Source organism: Scyliorhinus torazame, chromosome 18 (assembly GCF_047496885.1).
Source record: "Scyliorhinus torazame isolate Kashiwa2021f chromosome 18, sScyTor2.1, whole genome shotgun sequence".
Classification (NCBI taxonomy): Eukaryota; Metazoa; Chordata; class Chondrichthyes; order Carcharhiniformes; family Scyliorhinidae; genus Scyliorhinus; species Scyliorhinus torazame.
In genome coordinates, this window is record NC_092724.1 from 159,877,849 (window position 1) to 159,898,877 (window position 21,029).

The 21,029-nt window shown below is 41.4% G+C and overlaps 1 protein-coding gene across 4 annotated transcripts in view; it reads left to right on the plus strand.

Annotated features, from left to right (window-relative positions):
* tex2 (testis expressed 2) overlaps positions 1-21,029 on the plus strand; it is a 128,657-nt gene that overhangs the window by 82,164 nt on the left and 25,464 nt on the right. For all 4 annotated transcript variants that reach the window (XM_072483756.1, XM_072483755.1, XM_072483757.1 and 1 more), the window contains 5 exons: positions 1,179-1,524; positions 8,830-9,077; positions 10,223-10,369; positions 15,800-15,899; positions 19,689-19,821. In XM_072483756.1, the coding sequence (XP_072339857.1) occupies positions 1,179-1,524; positions 8,830-9,077; positions 10,223-10,369; positions 15,800-15,899; positions 19,689-19,821 (974 nt within the window). The remainder of the gene's footprint in view (positions 1-1,178; positions 1,525-8,829; positions 9,078-10,222; positions 10,370-15,799; positions 15,900-19,688; positions 19,822-21,029) is intronic.

The window sequence follows — 21,029 nt, forward strand, 5'->3', positions numbered from 1 at the left end:
CCTTAGGTAGCATAGTGGTTAGCACTGTTGCTTCACAGCACCAGGGACCCTGGTTCGATTCCTGGCTTGGGTCATAGAATTTACAGTGCAGAAGGAGGCCATTCGGCCCATCGAGTCTGCACCGGCCCTTGGAAGGAGCACCCTACCCAAGCCCACTCCACCTTTTTGGACACTATCATAGAATGGTTACAGCACACAAGGAAATCATTTGACCAGTGAACTCCGTACCATCCCTCTAGAAGAATAATTTAGCTGGTCCTGCTCTCTGTCTCTCTCTCTCTCTCTCTCTCTCTCTCTCTCTCTCTCTCTCCTCCCCCCCCCCCCCCCCCCCCCCCACCTTATACCGAGAGTCCTGCAATTTTGAAATGCCTGTTCAATTCCCTTAAATTTTAAGAAAGAATGAGGAAAATAGAGAAATGACAAAATATACGAAACATACTTAGAGAAAGGAGGAGCTTGGTCTGTAGAATATAAGAAAAGACAATTATAAAGTGGGAAAAGAACACCAGCCGTTAGGAAAAGGGACAGGTTTTCCAAATGTTGTCAAAACAACATTACCACGCTTAAGATCAACTGAGAGCAAGAAAAGATAATTGAGAAATAAAAGCAGCGAACAACAAGTGGGGGTATTTCCACATGTTCATCTCTATAGAATATGCCATTGTTGTATCAGTGCACTGTGTGCATTCTGGTTTTCCGTGTTCCATTGTGCTATGGCTCAAATAGCTAACATTTCTGAGAAAACAAGTTTTGTGTCTATGTCACCTGCTGAAATGTAGCATTACCAGGTGGTAACAGCCTCAATAAAGAAAGGTTTACTCACCCTTAACCCCTCTGGATGACTGTAGCTTTCATGGACCAGCTGGTGGGGATGCCAAACCCCCTCCTTTTTTCAAGTGGCAGGCTCCTTTTAATATGAAAGACTGGGTCCTGTGACATGGGTGGCCTGTGGCTGCTGAAAAGCAATATCTATGCTGTTTTTAATTGGAAAGAAATGCTATCTGAGCTGTATTTTCTGACTTCGATTTTCTTCACCTTTTGTTCAGTCTTGATTTAGTTGCTAACCTTCAACGGAATGGTTATACTCATTTTTGTTTGATAATAGTAAACCTTTTTTTTTTTTTTGAAACCCTGAAACCAAAAATGGAATGTAATAGATTAATCTTTATTTTTAACAGGTGCATTTAGTTCCAAATGGTCTGGCTAGGAAAAGAGTATGGAATAAAAAGTACCCGATTTGCATTGAACTCGCCAGGCAGGATGACTTCATGTCAAAGACTCAGACGGAAAAGGAAAATGTGGAGGAAAAGCTCCTTGCTGATAAAACTGAAACTGCACTTGAGGAACCAAGGAAATCGGTGTCACAAGATTCTGCAAAGCCATTTTGCCAGAAGGACCAAGTTTTATATCTTTTTGGGAGGACTGGCAGAGAAAAGGAAGAATGGTTCAGGAGGTTCATTTCAGCCTCCAAATCGAAAGTTGATGCTAAACGACCAACCAGTCTGGGAGGAGGTGGCATACCAGGTGAACAAATGTTTTCTATGCTTCAGAAATCCCAATGGGAGGATAGTTTTCTAAAGGTATATATGTTTTTGATGTAACATGTTTTAGTGAAGACAATTTGTTGCAAAATGAAAACATTTAGAATGATAATCTCAGCACAGACTCAGGCCACTGAACCCATTGTGCATGAGATAGCATTAGGGACCTACTTTAATCCAAACCCCTGCTTTTCTCTATGCCATTTTTCCCTTTTGTATTGTAATTAAATTGGATTCTATAGCCATGTGTTCAATATTCAAATCATGTTTTGCATGGAAATAGTTCTGACTACCCTGATTTATGCACTGGTACTTTAAGTTTTTAATTCATAGACTAGTGAAAATGATCTTTACCGATTCATCCTCTTCTCAATCTCATCCAGAATTTTAACTCTTGTTAGATTTATGCTGAGCCTTCTTTAGGACTGAATTCATAGATTTCCACGTTTCTCATTGTAATTGTATAGCAGGCAACAGCTTAGTGAACATACATTGTATCTTTTCTATGCTTTCAATATCTTTTCTAAAATTAAATGCAGTGAGGCGCAGATGTATCGTCTTTTAATTAATTAACATCTATCAAAAGGCCTTTCAAATTTAAAATCTCTTTATGATATATTTAAATCCTCTTCTTTGTCCAAATATGTATCACTTCATATTTGCCAATTGTCATCACGCTCTGGGTTGGTGTGCAGTCAATTCCAGCCCCACTTGACCCAAAGTCGCAGCACAATTAAATTAGATGTTATTTTAAAATACCTGAGGTCCTTGGCTGAGCCCAATAAACCGTAGTCACCAGATTTGTAAATTTAACACAAGCAACTTTTTATTATGTACTGTATTACAATTAAACTGACAGAAAAATGCAACTGACTTTTTAATACTCTTTTCCCAACATCTTCCCCCCCCCCCCCCTTTCTATTTACCCCCATATATTATATGTACATACACAAACAACACAGAGGAGTAAGGGTGATTGAGAGGTGAAGAAAATATCAATAAAAATGAAAGGGATAAAGAATCTTTGCTTCCAGTTACTTTCTTTCTGGATGTGGAGATGCCGGCGTTGGACTGGGGTTGGCACATTAGTACTTGGAACTATGATGTTGTTGCCATTGCAGAGACCTGGTTGAGGGAAGGGTTGGCAGATAAACATTCCAGGATTTAGATGTTTCAGGCGGAATAGAGGGGGAGGTAAAAGGGGTGGAGGAGATGTGCTACTGGTTAGGGAGAATATCACAGCTGTACTGCGGGGAGAATATCACAGCTGTACTGCGGGAGGACACCACAGAGGGCAGCGAGGCTATATGGGTAGAGGTCAGGAATAAGAAGGGTGCAGTCACAATGTTGGGGGTTTACTACAGGCCTCCCAACAGCCAGCGGGAGATAGAGGAGCAGATAGGTAGACAGATTTTGGAAAGGAATAAAGCACAGGGTTGTTGTGATGGGAGACTTTAACTTCCCCAATATTGACTGGGACTCACTTAGTGCCAGGGGCTTAGACGGGGCAGAGTTTGTAAGGAGCATCCAGGAGGGCTTCTTAAAACAAATATGTAGATAGACCAACTAGGGAAGGGGTAGTACTGGACCTGGTATTGGGGGATGAGCCCGGCCAAGTGGTAGAAGTTTCAGTAGGGGAGCATTTCGGGAACAGTGACCACAATTCAGTAAGTTTTAAAGTGCTGGTGGACAAGGATAAGAGTGGTCCTAGGGTGAATGTGCTAAATTGGGGGAAGGCTAATTAAAACAATATTAGGCTGGAACTGAAGAACCTAGATTGGGGGCGGATGTTTGAGGGTAAATCAACATCTGACATGTGGGAGGCTTTCAGGTGTCAGTTGAAAGGAATTCAGGACCGGCATGTTCCTGTGCGGAAGAAGGATAAATATGGCAAATTTCGCGATCCTTGGATAACGAGGGATATTGTAGGCCTCGTCCAAAAAAAAAGGAGGCATTTGTCAGGGCTAGAAGTCTGGGAACAGACGAAGCCTGTGTGGAATATAAGGAAAGTAGGAAGGAACTTCATCAAGGAGTCAGGAGGGCTAAAAGGGGTCACGAAAAGTCATTGGCAAATAGGGTTATGGAAAATCCCAAGGCTTTTTACACGTACATAAAAAGCAAGAAGGTAGCGAGGGAAAGGGTTGGCCCACTGAAGGACAGGGGAGAGAATCTATGTGTGGAGCCAGAGGAAATGGACGAGATACTAAATGTATACTTTGCATCAGTATTCACCAAAGAGAAGGAATTGGTGGATGTTGAGTCTGGAGAAGGGTATGTAGATAGCTTGGGTCACATTGAGATCCAAAAAAACGAGGTGTTGGCCATCTTGAAAAATATTAAAGTGGATAACTCTCCAGGGCCTGATGGGATCTACCCCAGAATACTGAAGGAGGCTGGAGAGGAAATTGCTGAGGCCTTGACAGAAATCTTTGGATCCTCGCTGTCTTCAGGTGATGTCCCAGAGGACTGGAGAATAGCCAATGTTGTTCCTTTGTGTAAGAAGGGTAGCAAGGATAATCCAGGGAATACTGGCCGGTGAGCCTTAAGTCAGTGGTAGGGAAATTACTGGAGAGAATTCTTCGAGACAGAATCTACTCCCATTTGGAAGTAAAGGGTTGTATTAGCGAGAGGCAGCAGGGTTTTGTGAAGGGGTGGTCATGTCTCACTAACTTGATAGAGTTTTTCGAGGAGGTCACAAAGATGATTGATGCAGGTAGGCCAGTGGATGTTGTCTATATGGACCAGTAAGGCCTTTGACAAAGTCCCTCATGGCAGACTGGTACAAAAGGTGAAGTCACACGAGATCAGAGGTGAGCTGGCAAGATGGATACAGAACTGGCTAGGTCATAGAAAGCAGAGAGTAGCAATGGAAGGGTGCTTTTCTAATTGGAGGGCTGTGACTACTGGTGTTCCGCAGGAATCAGTGCAGGGACCTTTGCTGTTCGTAGTATATATAAATGATTTGGAGGAAAATGTAACTGGTCTGATTGGTAAGTTTGCGGACGACACAAAGGTTGGTGGAATTGCGGATAGCGATGAGGACTATCAGAGGAATACAGCAGGAGTTAGATTGTTTGGAGACTTGGGCGGCGAGATGGCATATGGAGTTGAATTCGGACAAATGTGAGGTAATGCTTTTTGGAAGGTCTAATACAGGTAGGGAATATACAGTGAATGGTAGAACCCTCAAGAGTATTGACAGTCAGAGTGTTCTTGGTGCACAGGTCCACAGGTCACTGTAAGGGGCAACACAGGTGGAGAAGGTAGTCAAGAAGGCATACGGCATGCTTGCCTTCATTGGCCGGGGCATTGAGTATAAAAATTGGCAAGTCATGTTGCAGCTGTATAGAACCTTAGTTAGGCCACACTTGGAGTATAGTGTTCAATTCTGGTCGCCACACTACCAGAAGGATGTGGAGGCTTTAGAGAGGGTGCAGAAGAGATTTACCAGGATGTTGCCTGGTATGGAGGGCATTGGCTATGAGGAGAGGCTGAATAAACTTGGTTTGTTCTCACTGGAACGAAGGAGGTTGAGGGGCGACCTGATAGAGATCTACAAAATTATGAGGGGCATAGGCAGAGTGGATAGTCAGAGACTTTTTCCCAGGGTAGAGAGGTCAATTACGAGGGGGCATAGGTTTAAGGTGTGAGGGGCAAGATTTAGAGGAGATGTACGAGGCAAGTTTTTTTACACAGAGGGTAGTGGCTGCCTGGAACTCTCTGCCAGAGGAGGTGGTTGAATCAGGGACGATAGTGACGTTTCGGGGCATCTTGACAAATACATGAATAGGATGGGACTAGAGGGATACGGACCACGGAAGTGTAAAAGATTTTAGTTTAGACGGGCAGCATGGTCGGCGCAGGCTTGGAGGGCCGAAGGACCTGTTCCTGTGCTGTACTTTTCTTTGTTCTTTGTTAGAAATCTTACAACACCAGATTAAAGTCCTACAGGTTTGTTTCGAATCACTAGCTTTCGGAGCGCAGCTCCATCCATGAGTGCCGATGAAGGCGCTGGGCTCTGAAAGCTAGTGATTCTAAACAAACCTGTTTCTTTCTGGAGTTCAAGCTTTTGTTTCGGTATTTCCTTTGAGTCTTGAGTTGGTTTTCTCTGGCAAGATTCTCTACCTTCTCTGTAGATTCAGGATTATTTCAAGTTTCCAGAAAAGATGTGCCAGGCATTCACTGGATTTGTAGATCAATAAAACAGTTCTTACTTCAGCAGTGAGAGAGAGACTGTCATTTTTACTGCTAAGGCATGAACACTTCTGCCAAGCTCTCTTAGAAAGCATCACGCAGGAACCAATCATTGACCGTTGTCGGGCAGAACAATGTCTCTGGCTAACCCGCCAGTTGCCAGTTAACCAATCGAGCTGACTTCCTCCAAAACCGGTTCCTAAGATTCACTTGGCGCAGACCTAGGAACACAATGTCCTGACATGCGGGCTGTTTCATATTGAATATTCTGCTTAAAGGCACGTTCCGAATATGAGTCCACGCACCAAAAATAATAAAAGAAAAGAAAATGGGAACGAAGGTAATAAACAGGAAGGACTGTGTTTAATTGTATTAGCCATGTATCTGTCTACTCCCTTGATCTGCAAGTCAGTCTTTCTTATTCATCATGTGCCTTAATTTAATATACCTTGTTGGTTAAATACCAATTTCAGTTATTTCCTCAAGCTTATCTCGTAAGTAATTGGTTTGCAGAGCAAAGGGTCCCAGCTTCAGTCTCTGACTTAAGTGATTTCAACTAAGGTTAGAAGGCTATTATAATTGTCCTGGAATTACAATGAAGGAACTCAATCAGAATTACAGCTTCTGGCTGCCATCCAGTGAATTCTGCTAGAAGCATATCAGTGTGGATTTTGGGCAAGGACAGTATGGGACTCTGTTCTGATCTCCCTAGGATTGAATGAACTGCCTACATTCAAAATCACTGCCTACGCATGAATAATATCACTTGGACAATGTACCACTGATCGTGGGAAAAACATAGCAACAAAATCTTAAGTGTTTAGGAGGAGAGGAGAAAATGGCATGAAGTTGATGAGGAAAAAGTGAAAGATCCAAAAATAAATTTTGTAAAGCTGTTAATAGCATAACATTTTGGGTTTAGTCGCAAAGTTTTCAAATGGAGCAAGCTGCCATTTTTTTCTTCTTCACTTTATGAAGTACTCTAAATCTTGGAATATATTATATATATAAAAATCTTTTCCAATTAAGGGGCAATTTAGTGTGGCCAATCCTGCACATCTTTGTGTTGTTGGGGTGAGACCTACGCAGACATGGGGAGAATGTGCAAATTCCACACGGATAGTGACCCAGGGCCAGGCTCGAAACCGGGTCTCAGCGCCGTGAGGCAGCAGTGGTAACAACTGCGTCACCGTGCCGCTCCAACATCTTGGAATATACTGCCCATTTCCCGGCAAAAAATCTCAACGATGTGGTATTATCAGGTATTACAGTACCCGAGAGGCTGAAGTTCCATTAGTTAAACCTGGGGGTTTACCATTGGCTGTATAGTATGTAGCTCCACCCTGATAGGCGGGGTATAAGAAGCAGTGCCGTCCCAGCAGCCCTCATTCTGTACCTGAGCTGCTGGGGAACAGTTATAGTCTATTAAAGCCTTCAGTTGTGCTACAACCTCGTTTTAGTAGTTATTGATCGTGCATCAGTGGACATATATGTATTAAAACTAATTTGTTATGAGGCTTTGGTATGAATATATCTTACTTGAACTGTTTGAAATGTGGTGTGAAATTGGCATAATTCCAAATATGTAGCATTGTACTTTAGTAAAGTAATACAGAAAATATCAAAGTGGAACCTAATGGTGGCAGAAAATTCTTTTTGAGTTCTCAAATTCATAATCATATGAATATTTTTCTCGGATTGTAACTTGGCTTTTAACTTTAGATTTAGTTCAGATGAACCTCCAGCTCCCCTTTACTTTGTTGAAACACAAGCTATCCTTCAACTTTGGGAAAAGTTGCTGGACATTCCTGCTCATCAAGTTTTATTATTTGGAATTTTTCCAATGTCTCACGTATTTAATTGAATTGAAATCCACACCCTTATGCCCAGTGTTGTCAAACTGCTGTGTCTTCATTTTCTTGACTTCCCTGGATCCCTTGCAAGGGCACATAACTTGGCTGAACAATTTGACAGTTCCAAAAGCCAAATGTACGGACGTTTTCCATACATAATTGAACATTATAGTAATTTGCAACATTGTTATGAACTAAATAAATATTACAACAGTATAATTATTTTATCAAGTTCCAAGGCACTTCGCAGAAGGGCAATCAATAAAAAAGGAAGAAACTGGAGGGATCACCTGGCATTGACCTAAGCACTGGAAACAATACAAACCCAACCCAGTCGACCCTGCAAAATCCTCCACATTAACATCTGGGGTTCTTACCAAAATTGGAGGAGCTGTCCCACAGATTGGTCAAGCAACAGCTTTACATATCCATTCTCACCTAGTCAAATCATATCCCGCAGACATTGTCCCTGACGCCACCATCACGATCACTATTCCTGGATATGTCCTGTCCCATCGAGAAAACAGACCCACCAGCGATGGCAGTACAGTGGTGTATCGTCGGGAGGGAGTATTGGACAAAGAGTACAAGAGTGAGGAAATACATGGGTGACCAGGGTTAAGGGAGTGTGGAGTCCTTCGAGGAATGAGGGCTGAAGATGTTAGGAGCAAAGAAGCGCTGGTATTCCATTTTCGTAAGGAACATTGATAATGACTATTAATTTTATGGCTGAGACTTGACCAGTTTAATCTTCACCTTAATAAATTTGTGCAATTTCAATCTAAATTGTCAGTCAAATTCTGTCCAGAATGTATTAGATTTGCAACCTTTGAAAACTTGTAATCATAAATTTACATTTTAATATTATACCCAGTTTGTCATTCCCTTAGTGTCAGTAGATTTGTTTCATTAATATCCGAGCATAAATCATCATTTCTGCAGTTCTTTATATTGCCCGTTTAGCCCATTAAATAATGCAATGAAAAGTTTAATTGAAAAGTAAAATTTACAGCAGATAATTGAAGATTTAATATTTTGAACTTTCCAGTAATAGATTTAATAAGGGGCATGTTTAATATCAATTTTTGCAGTTTTGATTGTCCAACTATTTATTTAATTTTCCTTTCTCCTTCAGAGTACATTGGAAGCCTTACATATTGTTGACTTGATGTTTGAGGCTGGATGTAAAGCTGTTGTGAAAATGTTTGCTCACATGATTAATAAATTGTACTTTATTCTAGGTTTTGTGCCATCTCACAGTAGGCACAATAGCCAGTCAGGAATGTTGACACACAGTCGCAATAGCAGTAAAGGAAGTGTTGAAGAAATCATTCCACAATCCAAACAGAAAGATCTCACATCTAATGTGCGCCAGAAAATGCTTCTGGACTATGCTGTGTACATGGCAAAGTACATTCCTGAAGAAGTCTCCAGTCCTAACTTCAGTCCTGGCCACAGTGCAGAAAGTAGTCCCACTGCTAATAATAAGGTAAGTAAAAATAAATTAGTTATGCTTTTTGATATTTTTCTTCCAATCTACGCACCTTTATTTTTTTGGAATAGAACACGATTGTAAAATAAGTTTAAGGCAGGACAGAAGCCTGCAGATATCCTTCATGAAAGTTGTCAGTGTTGCTTCTTGGTTGTTACCAGGAAGGAATCAAGTGTAGGATGAGAAGATACTCAATCTTTCTTTTACTCCCGCCAGTCCACACTCTAATTGTTGCTCTTAAAATGATATAACCAACACTGAATCTAAGATGGAAGACCAGATGGCAAAATGCCACAGGGCAGGGGTGTTGCCCAATATCTTCCCATTGTCGTACCGTTTTGCTGGTGGGTGGGAAAGATGGCATATTGACTGCCTGTCTGGCAAGACAGCAAATGAGCCACTTGCTTGATCAATAAACGGCCTCTTCCTGTTTCCACTGGCAGCTTCCTACCTGGCTTCTGGGCGGGGACCCTTTTTGGGAATTTCATGGCCCACAGATGAGCCCCCCCCAAGTGACTGGCGGGTTGCTGTCCTGAATAGGATGGAACTCCTTGCGGTAGCAACCCAGTTGGCTGCCAGCTCCAAAATGTGGCCACCTGCCAAAGAGAGACCCCCACCCCACCCACACACGTACACAAATAAAATACAGGGAATTCTGGAAAACCTCAGCAGGACTGGCAGAATCTGTGGAAAAAGAGAGTTAACATTTCGCGACTAAAAGAAGGGTCTATATCACCCTTCAGAACGCCAAAGAAAAGTCATACAGACTCAAAACATTAATTCTGTTTTTCTCTCCACAGATGCTGCCAGACCTGAGTTTTTCCAGCATTTTCTATTTTTATTTCAGATTTCCAGCATCTGCAGAATTTTGCTTTTATTTTAGTGTGTAATGTTAGAATTATGTTCAGATGAACTTGTCCAAGTATTTGTTTTTGCTCTATTTAGTAATTCCATTCCAAATGCTAGATACCGGAATGCTATACAATCTTTCAAAAGTACAATAATTTATAAATTATGTAACTATTTAGATCAGAATTTGTATTAGAAAACATTAGTCATGTTGTCATCTTAAAAACTTTTAATATTCCACACACTGATTATGTATTAATGTATTAGTCCTGGTCATTTTCTTTACATGTCAGTTGCCAAACAGTCATGTCGAGGACTTAGAACAACAAGTGGCTTGGGTTAATGCATTGCTTGGGAGAGTCTTCTGGGACTTCTTGGGTGAAAAATATTGGTCAAACTTGGTGTCTCGAAAAATCCAGATGAAACTCAGCAAGATTAGGGTATGTATTAAAAATGTTCAGTCTCTGTATCAAATCTAACTGTACAACTTTGCATAGCTTTGAGGAATGAAAATATTTTTACCTTATTCAAACCAAGCACTAGTATCAATTTGAATAATTCAAATTAAAAATGTAACTGTGTACCATTGAAAATTTTGTGTTGAAAATCTAGTTATTTTCGTGGGGATGGTAAGACAGAATAAAACAATATTTCGCAGAGTGGTTGTTTGTGCTTAAAGTAAGTGAGAGATGTTGGTTCTGGTGATGAATAACTTCTATTTTTAGCGTCCAGTGTCAACCTCAATGCAGATGTGGATCAGGAATGAGTGAGTGGGCAAGAACTTGGCAGATGGAAATAGGTAGAGGGATAATAATGAAGGAAAATGTAAAATTGGGTACTCTAAATTTTAAAAAGAAAATCTGAAACCGATTGGTGCCTGACACTGATCTTGGTAACAGCCTCTCCCGCGATCTAACCGGCTGGCACGGAACCGTGCCGGGCACAATGCAGCCTTTAGATTGCGCACTACACTTAAGAGGACGAACTGTATTCTTTTGTTGATCAAAATTGCCGTCCCCATAGCTCTGCCGTTAAAGCTGGAGTGAAACACCTGGCTTACCAAGCTTTACCTAATCTGGTGTTGTCTCTAACACCAAGATGCGTTTCTTGAAGAAATGCAACATTAGTGTTAAGGTTCTTGAGATGTGAAAACTCTTTGGCATGTTTTACTGGGCCATTTAACCCCCGGACATTCCACATGACTAATCTGATTGAGAGCCCTGTACCACCCTGACCACCTGAGCTAGTCATATGTATAGAAAGATTTTATAGAAGGGTCAGTAAATTGCTGTGTGTTTATATAAATGTTAACTAAGTTCTTAGCATAAAGCTTATTTTGATTAAGGTGTCTGGGGAAGACTGTTGAATCACATCTGAAGTGAAGGCTCTTGTGCTCATCCTAGCCAAATTCAACATAAAGGTCGTAGGTCAGGTGGACTTCATAATATACTTTGTGGAGTTTCTAAGCCCTGGCCCATAACAGTATGCACTGCTGAAGGAAAGAGTGTGTTGCGTCAAAGAAGTGATCTTCTCTGTTAATGCGGTGATGGGCAGGGTGAATCAGCCCAAAGCTAATTCCATTCTTGTACAGCGTGGACTTGATGTTGTTGAATGGTGTACGCCTCCTTGCCAGGTCTTCTCTCATATCTCGGTTCAGTGCTCCTGGTAAGTAACATCCTTTGCCCACTGAAAAACAAGCTTATCTATGTAGCACTGGAACTGGACTAAAGAGGCTTACAGTGGGTCACCAGGGCAAGGTTTCTGCCAAAGGGTACAGTGGGCTCGGTCTAACACCAGGGGTTTAGGGGATGTATCTTTGTCCACAACATTTTTGAATAATTCCGACATAAGCTGTGTTGAAGGCTCGGCCTTCAGTCCCTTCTGGTCTACCAACAATGTGTAGATTTTGTCATCTTGGCCAGTTTTCCAGGTCATCGACTTTGCCGTGCAGTGACACACTCTCCTTAATCACCGTAGTCAGCCTGATCTCCCGTGTATTGATACTGTCGCTGTGCTTCCGAAAGGGCTGTCTCGATGTGGGTAAGGGTGCTGGTGTGAGAGTTGACAGCTAAACAAATAGCATCAAGGGAGGACTGAATAGGACCCAGCGATTCTTCCAATGAATTTTTCAGCTCCATAGCCAAACTTTGTCAGGGTTTGTTGAGCTCAATGCCCAGAATTTTGTTCAAAGTTTTGGTTGTTCGCAGCATGGGAGACCAGTTACCATCTTAGCTGTAGCGTTCTCGCAGAAATTTAATATTTTCCTGCTTGTATGTTTAAAATTCCTGGGCATTTAAAAAAAAAAAAACAACTACTTCCTTGAGTTCAAATTAATTTTTGTGGCGGCAAATAGCAATATGCTGCCGCATTAAGAAAGAACTTGTAAAAAGGATCGTCAGGAGAAACACTGCGTGTGCTTCCCCTACATTATGCAACTGGAAGTCCTCTGGCTGTTATTTCAAAAGGAATGGAATATAAAAATAGGGGAGTCTTGCTAAAACAATACAAGGCACTAATTAGCCCACACTTGGAATACTGTGAACAGTTTTGGGCCCCTTAACTAAGGAATGACATCTTGGCATTTGAGGCAGCCAGAGAAGGTACACTAGGTTGATCCTGGGTATGGAGGGATTTTCTTATGAGGAAAGGTTGAGTAGGTTAGGCCTGTACTCTTTGGAGTTTAGGAGAATGAGAGGCGACCTTATTGAGATAAATAGGATTCTCGGGGGGGTTTGACAGGGTAGGTGCTGAGAGGTTGTTTCCCCTTGTGGGAGAGTAGGACAGGAGGGCATAATCTCAGAGTAAGGGGTCACCCATTTAAGACAAAGATGAGGAGGAATTCATTTTCTCAGAGGGTAAATAATCTGTAGAATTCTTTTCCACAGAGAGCTGTAGAGGCTGGGTCATTAAGTGTGTTCAAGGCTCAGATAGACAGATTTTTGATCTGTAAGGGAATCGAGGTCTTTGGGGATAAGGCAGGAAAGTTGTGTTGAGGGTTATCAGATCAGTCATGATCTCATTGAATAGCGGAGCAGACTCAATGGGCTGAATGTCTACTTCTGTTCCTATGTCTTATGGACACGGCAATAGCCAGGTGCAGTTTATAACCGCCTCTGTTAATATGTTTTTAATCACAACCTCATGTCTCCTCTCCTGTACACTTGTGTGATATTACTACTTTACACTGCAGTGCTCTGGGTTTCTGCTAAAATAAGTAATTTTAATGTAACTTCAAAATTTACCCTTTGACTGTAACCAAATTTTACCCTGGGCAACCTCCCAGTTGATGTGAATTCATAGTAGAAATGTATTTATTTCATTATTTTTAACATCTTGTTCATAGACCATAAGTGCAGCTGGTATTGAAAATATTATTACATTGGTGGGCAGAAGGAAATATATTTCGAAGGTTTCGAAGAACATATTTCTGGGTGAGATGGGCCTGACTGTAAAAGCCTAACTGGTACACGTGACACGTGAACTGAAGTTATCGGGTACTACAAAGACTTGCAAATTTATTCTTCACCCATCATCAGTCAGTGGGAGATTAAACAAGGGTGTGTTATAATTGATTAAATTTAAGATAGAGTTACCAAATTAATTATGTTTTTCATTAAACATCATTGTCTGAATTTTGTGGTTTATAAATTATGGTCAGGCACCCACCAGTCTCTGCATGAAAGATTTACCCCGCACATCTCCCTTAAACTTTACCCCTCTCACCTTCAACCTGTGCCTTCTTGTAGTTGACACTTCCACCCTTGGAAAAAGCCTCTGACTATCCACTCTGTCTATACCTCTCATAATTTTGTAGACCTCTATCAGGTCTCCCCTCAGCCTCCGTCCTCCCAGTGAAAACAATTCTAGTTTATTCAACCTCTCCTCGTAGCCAACACCCTCGAGACCAGGCAACATCCTGGTGAACCTTCTTTGCACTCTCTTCAAAGCTTCCACGTCCTTCTGATAATGTGGTGACCAAAACTGCATGCAATACTACAAATGCGTCCTAAACAAGGTTTTATACATCTGCAACATGATTTCCTATCTCCTATACTCAATGCCCCAGCTGATGAAAGCAAACATGCCATATGCCTTCTTATCACCTTGGCCACCTGTGTTGCTACTTTTAGGGAAATGTGGACCTGCACACCCAGATCCCTCTGTATGTTAATGTTCCTAAGGGTTCTACCATTTACAGTATAATTCATACGTAACCTCTCATTTGTCCGGATTAAACTATCTGCCATTTCTGTGCCCAAGACTCCAATCTATCTATATCCTGTTGTATCCTCTAACAGTCCTCGGTACTATCTGCAACTCCACCAATCTTCAGGTCATCCACAAATTTACTAGTACAGCAAGTCGTTTGCAAAAGTAATAAATGTGGTGTGAGAAAAAGCTTTTTTACAAACGAGTGGTTCAGGTTTGGAATGCATTACCTGGAAGTGTGGTGGAGGCAGGTTCAATTGAGAATTCAAGTGGGCATAAGATGATCATTTGAATAGAAACAATGTGCAAGAGTATGGGGAAAAGGCAGGAGAATGGCACTAAGTCATAACGTTCATTTAAGAGCCGGTAGAAACATGATATGCTGAATAGCTTCCTTCTAGGGCCTAGAATCTGGGCCACAACGATTCTGTGATTCAGTTGCTGCCCCTGTTCTCTCAGTTCCAAATTCCCAGGAGAGGGTATTGTGCTGTTCTGGATTCCAATTACCACAGATTTCAGTGCAACAGTGTGTAGTGTAATGAATAGCTAGTGGCATTCATTCGCCTTTAACTGCAAAATCCATTGAAAAATCTGTTGAAGTTATTTTTAGGTGTCTAAAGATTATCATTGTGAAGTCAAGGTATGGGAAAGGTAGTGCTCATTAAAGAGGAGATAATGATTAGATACAAGCCTGCTACAGTATATGTGTACATATCCATTTTTTTTCAGACATTGAATACAAGGGTAACTGACGAATGGAAATATTTTTCACTCTTCAACTTCAGCATCAGACGCTCCAGCTTAAATGTAAAATTGCCTAGAAACAGAATTAAGTCACTTTAAATGCTGTCCTTAGCTTGGAGGCTAACTGGTATAAACTAAGAATATCTTGTTAGCAAACAGGAAATGCTCTGAATTACTGCCACAGTTCCTTGCTTCGAAGACTAAACATTGACAAGGACACATCCTAGCTAGTGGCCAAATCAAAACCTAAATCAATTCTCCTATTTAAAGTACCCAAGTTTGGGTTTCTTAGTTAATAATTCAAATATGGGCCACTGTAGTCCAAAGTACTGATTTCACTTGAAGCTTATGCATTTGTTTTCTGTTTCTTTTATTTATTTTTGTAAAGACGGTATTATTTCAGGTCGTTTTTAAATCTTTTAGATTTAGGTTGGGAAAATTATAGATTCCACAAAACTTAGGACAAATCCAGCCCAATTCACCAATTTGCGACCCTATCAGTTTCAGCTATCAGTAAAGTGATGGAAGCATCAACACTGATATCAAGCATTATTTATTTACTCACCGATTTTCAGTATGGGTTCTGCAACCGCCCACTGCTCCAGATCTTGTTACCGCCTTTGCACACAGGTAGACAGAAGAGCTGAATTCAAACCGGTTCGGTGAGAATGAACACCGTAGACCTCCAGGCAGGGACTAAGACTCATACGGACTCAAAACATTAGCTCCATTCTCTCTCCACAGATGCTGTCAGACCTGCTGAGATTTTCCAGCATTTTCTGTTCTTGTTTCAGATTCCAGCATCCGCAGTCATTTGCTTTGATTTGACTGAGGAGTTATTTTCATGATCAAATGTAAATTTTAGAGCTTCTCAACATTTGACATCTACTTCACATGTTTAATGTGTACGATTTCAGCTGCCATATTTTATGAATGAGCTAACCTTGACCGAACTCGATATGGGAGCTGCTATCCCGAGAATATGTCAAGCTTCAAAACCCTCAGTTAATCACCAAGGTAAGCATGGTTAAGTAATCATGGGCTTCTTCAATGTCAGATATTCTAGATTCAAAGTTGCACTGAAATATTGCATTAATGTAGATCCAGAAATCAGTGACAGGTGGGATTCCAGGACATTAATTAGTTTGTCTATCTTTTGTTCATATCCTAGTTTTCATCATATTGTAAAGATCTTGGAACAAAACATTTATTACACAAAGCAGTGTTACATGAACATATTGCACCACACCACACAGTATGCTGTGGTCTTAAATATACGTTGGTTCCACCTCCCTTCCCCCACCATCCCTCACCAACATACCAGTTCCTTGCCTGTTGTGCTGAGGCCTTTATGAGGTTATTCATGAAGGCTCGCCTTCTCAACCTTGCCCCTCGCCTGAGGTGTGGTGATCCTCGGGTTAAATCATCACCAGTCAGCTCTCAATCTTAAAGGGGAAAGCAGCCTCTGGCAGTCTGGGACTAAGACAACTTTACCTTACCTACTGAGGCACAGTCACAATCTAAGTGGAAGGATATTATTGTGCTTCTTGTGGTCAATTTCACAGGTATGTCTGAAAATGCCAGTTATGCTAAGGAGTTGAAGGGATAACAATGAGAAACATTCCATTTAGTGAAGGAAGAGGATATTGACTAGACAATTATGAATAGAGAACTGAAGAAAATATGTTTTGGAATCTGGTTCTGGAGCATGCATTGAGAAGAGAAGTTCTTGAAAGCTTTGAGAAGCGGTCTTGGAAGTACATGAAGAAAATAAAGTGGATAGTCAAAAGTAATGAGCTGTTGGCAATGATGCAAACAAGAAGAATGTTGTTTCATTTGAAAAGAAGTACATCAATTGATTGAAGGATTTAACCTAAGAAAGGATGTACTTGCCATAGAGGGAGTGCAATGAAGATTCACCAGACTGATTCCTGAGATGACAGGATTGTCATATAAGGAGAGTTTAGATTGACTATGCCTGTATGCACTGTAGTTCAGAAGGATGGGAGGGGATATCACTGAAACATAAAATCTTGACAGGGCTGGACAGACGGGATGCAGGGATGGTGTTCCCCCTGAGACAGGGTATCTAGGACAAGGGGTCACAATCTCAGGGTACAGGGTAGACCATTTAGGACCGAGATGAAGTGAAAGTTCTTCACTCAGTGGTGAACCTGTGGAATTCTCTACCACAAAGGCTGTGAAGGCCAAATCACTGAATATATTTAAGCAGGCACTAGATGGATATCTAGGTTCTAAAAGAGTCAAGGGGCTTGGGTCAGAGTAATTGTATGGCATTAAAATAGAGGATCAGCCATGATTACATTGAATGGCGGGACAGGCTTGAGGGACCAAATATTTTGTATGTTTCTATGTCATCCAGGAATGGGTGTAGAAAGATGTTGGAAGTGACACATGAAAAGACCAAGACCAAACGGACCACTTCTGGATCACCTGAAGAATGAGAGATTGCATGAAGAATTGAAGAGAGAAGTAAAAAAAAAAATTACTTGGAAAAGATGAAAATTCAACTAGAATCTGCTTTACACAGCCCATCAGTGATTGGCAGAGTCTTGGGAAAAAGATAGCTTACTCAACTGATGGCTGCGATGACTTAGTGGTTTTCATGAGGTACTAAAAGGGGCTTTTTAAAAACCCTCAGATTTAGATAATCATAGAATTTACAGTGCATCTTTAGGTTGTGGGGGCGAAACCCACGCAAACACGAGGAGAATGAGCAAACTCCACACGATCAGTGACCCAGAGCCGGGATCGAACCTGGGACCTCGGCACCGTGAGGCATCAGGGCTAACCCACTGCGCCACCGTGTTGTCCGATTTTTGCATTTCTAACAGAGCTATCTGAATGTGTTTGCCAATTCATGCCAATTCACCATTTGATAGTGGTTACTATGTTGTGGAATCCTAACTAGGTGAAAGCTGTCCAAACATTTTTTTTAATAGATTTAGAGTACCCATAATTTTTTTCCAATTAAGGGGGCAATTTAGTGTGGCCAATCCACGTACTCTGGACATCCTTGGGTTGTGGGGGTGAGACCGACGCAAACACAGGGAGAATGTGCAAACTCCACGCGTACAGTAACCCAGGGCCGGGATCGACCCTGGGTCCTCAACGCTGTTGGCAGCAGTGCTAACCACTGCACCACCTTGCTGCCCTGTCCAAACGTATTTTACTTTGAACATTAGACCTGACTTTTATCCGATCAGCATTAAATTGAAGCACCGGGCTTCTATCACAGTTTGCGATGCAGCAGCTCTGGCAGAAACTAACTTGTGACATAACCCATCAGAGAAATGTGTTTACCATTAAAATTTCCTGGCAGGAAGCTAGCTCAGAGCTCTTTCATGTGTGCGTTTAATTAATTATTTACCAGAAAGAACTATGTATGGCAGCATATTTTTAACTGTTTTGTGTCATTGGAATTGTTAATCCTCTTATTAAAAGATGCTGAAGCTGTTTATTTCATTCTGGTGACTATCACAAAATCAGTTGATGAAATGATGTATGTTATGAGAGCAAAGAAAATATCTCCAGTTCTTGTAAGAGAAGTATAAAAATAGCATTTCTCAGTGGACCAATGAGTAACAAGTGGCATCAAATTGTTATGTGTATCTGTATTGAGGCTGGTGTTTGGGGTTATAGTTCCAACTAGAACTATATTTGTCATATACACTGCATGGTGTATGAATTCTACAGATTTACCATTTTGACATTGTTTCGGATAGGTCTATTGCATTTAAGATAATAATAAAAACAGAAAATACTGAGAATAACCATGCTTCTCTTACTCAATTTGGTGTCTGTTTCTCAATCCTTTTATTTATAAAGACTCGTGAAGCTTTTTAAACCACTAACAGTGCAGTAAATGCAAAAGGTTGGGTGCGATTCAGCGGACTTAAGTTAAGGTATGCTGAACGGCGTATTTAGCAGGGTGCTTCTCTACGGCTGCAGCACCGAGAAACGCTCCACTATCCAACAGCACTTTGTCAGTTTTGTTTTTGGTCTCTGAGAGATTCTCTCCGCCAAGGCTGCACTTAGAGGGATTTCCCGCAGGAAAGGCTCCTCGCAGATTGTGGTGCTATTTGGTCCAGCAGCCCTGATCTCCCCACCCTCTTGTTTTTGTCTCCCAAGCATGGCCAGTGAGTCTGGGGCACCGGGCAAATCTGGCGTCTAGGTATTTAAATGAGCCATACATTTAAAAATGCAGATTTGGATCTTGCCCTGTCGGGTAACATTGGCCCAGCGGGGAACCTGATTTGGGAATCGTGCGCAATTCACCCACTGCGCCCAGATCTGTGCTGGATCTGTGGAATTGTGGTCAGCATTGGAATTGTTGCCTGAGCAGCTCTGTTGATCCTGAATTCCCAATGTACCATTTTGAATGACAGTTATTGACCTATGAAAGTAGCAGTAACTTGTAATTTCATCTTTCTTTACAATTGAACAGAAATAGTTTGTGGAACTGTAAACTTAAATTGCCTCCATAATTGGCTTCATTGTAACATGATTGAAGCAAGGTGCATTTTCCAGCTGCCATTTGTATTGCCAGCCTTTGTGAAAACTAATTAGACATCAATTCTGGTCCATACATTGCAGATTGCTGATGACAAAACTCATATAAAAAATAATGTGGGTTATTCATCATGTATACACATTTAATCATGGTCTTATTTTGGTGAGCTCTTATCTAATAATTACACATTGCTGAAAAGATATGGTCTGGGTATCACTTTGAAGTCTGCAACTCTCAGGACCTTTACTCAACCAGATATGTTTTTTCTTCAGGGTTGTGGATTGATCTGGAGATTTCTTACAATGGGTCTTTTCTAATGACCTTGGAAACTAAAATGAACCTGACCAAACTGGGAAAAGAGCCTTTGGGAGAAGCATATAAAGTAGGAGACGTTGGCAAAGAAGGGTAAGATTTCTTAAATCAAAATTTGATTTCCTGGCACGACATTGAAAGGAAAGAGTCCTTTAGGCACCAGATACAATGTGAAACCATTTCTGGTATTGCATTTCTGGTATTGCATTCCAAACTAAGTACAGACTGGAAATGGATATTTGGCAGTGATGCTGTGCACAGTCTCATTGCTAAATAGAATTGGTCTACTTGATTATATACTCAGAGGCTCTATACAACTGGCAGAATGTCAGGAAAAATGATAATATTCATGGCTTTTTCTTACCGTCTGTCATGCAAGAACGTTTCTCAACTTCTTGTGATGGACGAAACTTCTTGACTGAATTTATCCATTTGCTGAAAAGGAGCTTGAAGTTACAATCCTTCTCCCCACTCGACTACAAGTCAAAGCTCATTTTGTTTTGAGTTATGTTTGTGTTTTTTCTTGATTGAATAGTTATAATGTGTGATCTGTGTTTGTTTGTAGTTGTGAAATTTTCTGGAGGACAGTACTTTCCGGGTTGGACTCCGCCCCGCCGCACCACATTTCCGTTTCACCCCGCCAGCGGGATGCTCCATTACGCCAGCCAGTCAATGGGATTTCCCATTGTGGGGCAGCCCCATGCGGCCGGGAAACCCCCAGGCTGCCGGCAAGCCGGAGCATCCCGCCAGCGGAGAATCCAGCCCTACATTTTAGGCAACATTTTAAAAAAATTAGTACCCAATCCTTTTTTTTTTTTTCAATTAAGGGGCAATGTAATGTGGCCAATTCACCAACCCTCCACATCTTTTTGGGGTGTGGGGGTGAGACCCATGCAGACACGGGAAGAATTTGCAAACTCAACAGGGACAGTGACCTAGGGCCGGGATTGAACCTGGACCCTCGGCACCATGAGGCAGCAGTGCTAACCACTGCGCCATCGTGCTGCCCATTTTAGGCAACATAATATGTAGAATTACATTTGTTATCACTGTTGGCAAATAAAATTAAAAAAATAAAGAGTCATGGATATTACAAAAGGGAGGCCATTTGGCTAGTCTTGTCTGTGCAAGTGTGAACTCTTCAATGTCGAGCTATCAACTCTCTTCCCATTTTGTTGCTTTCTTCTCATTCTTATACATACCCTTTTCAAATACTTGTTCAGTTTGTTTTTAGATTATGTTCATGTCTGTCCTGTCAGGACATTAAAATGTCACCTGGGCAGAGCACACAAAGGAAAATC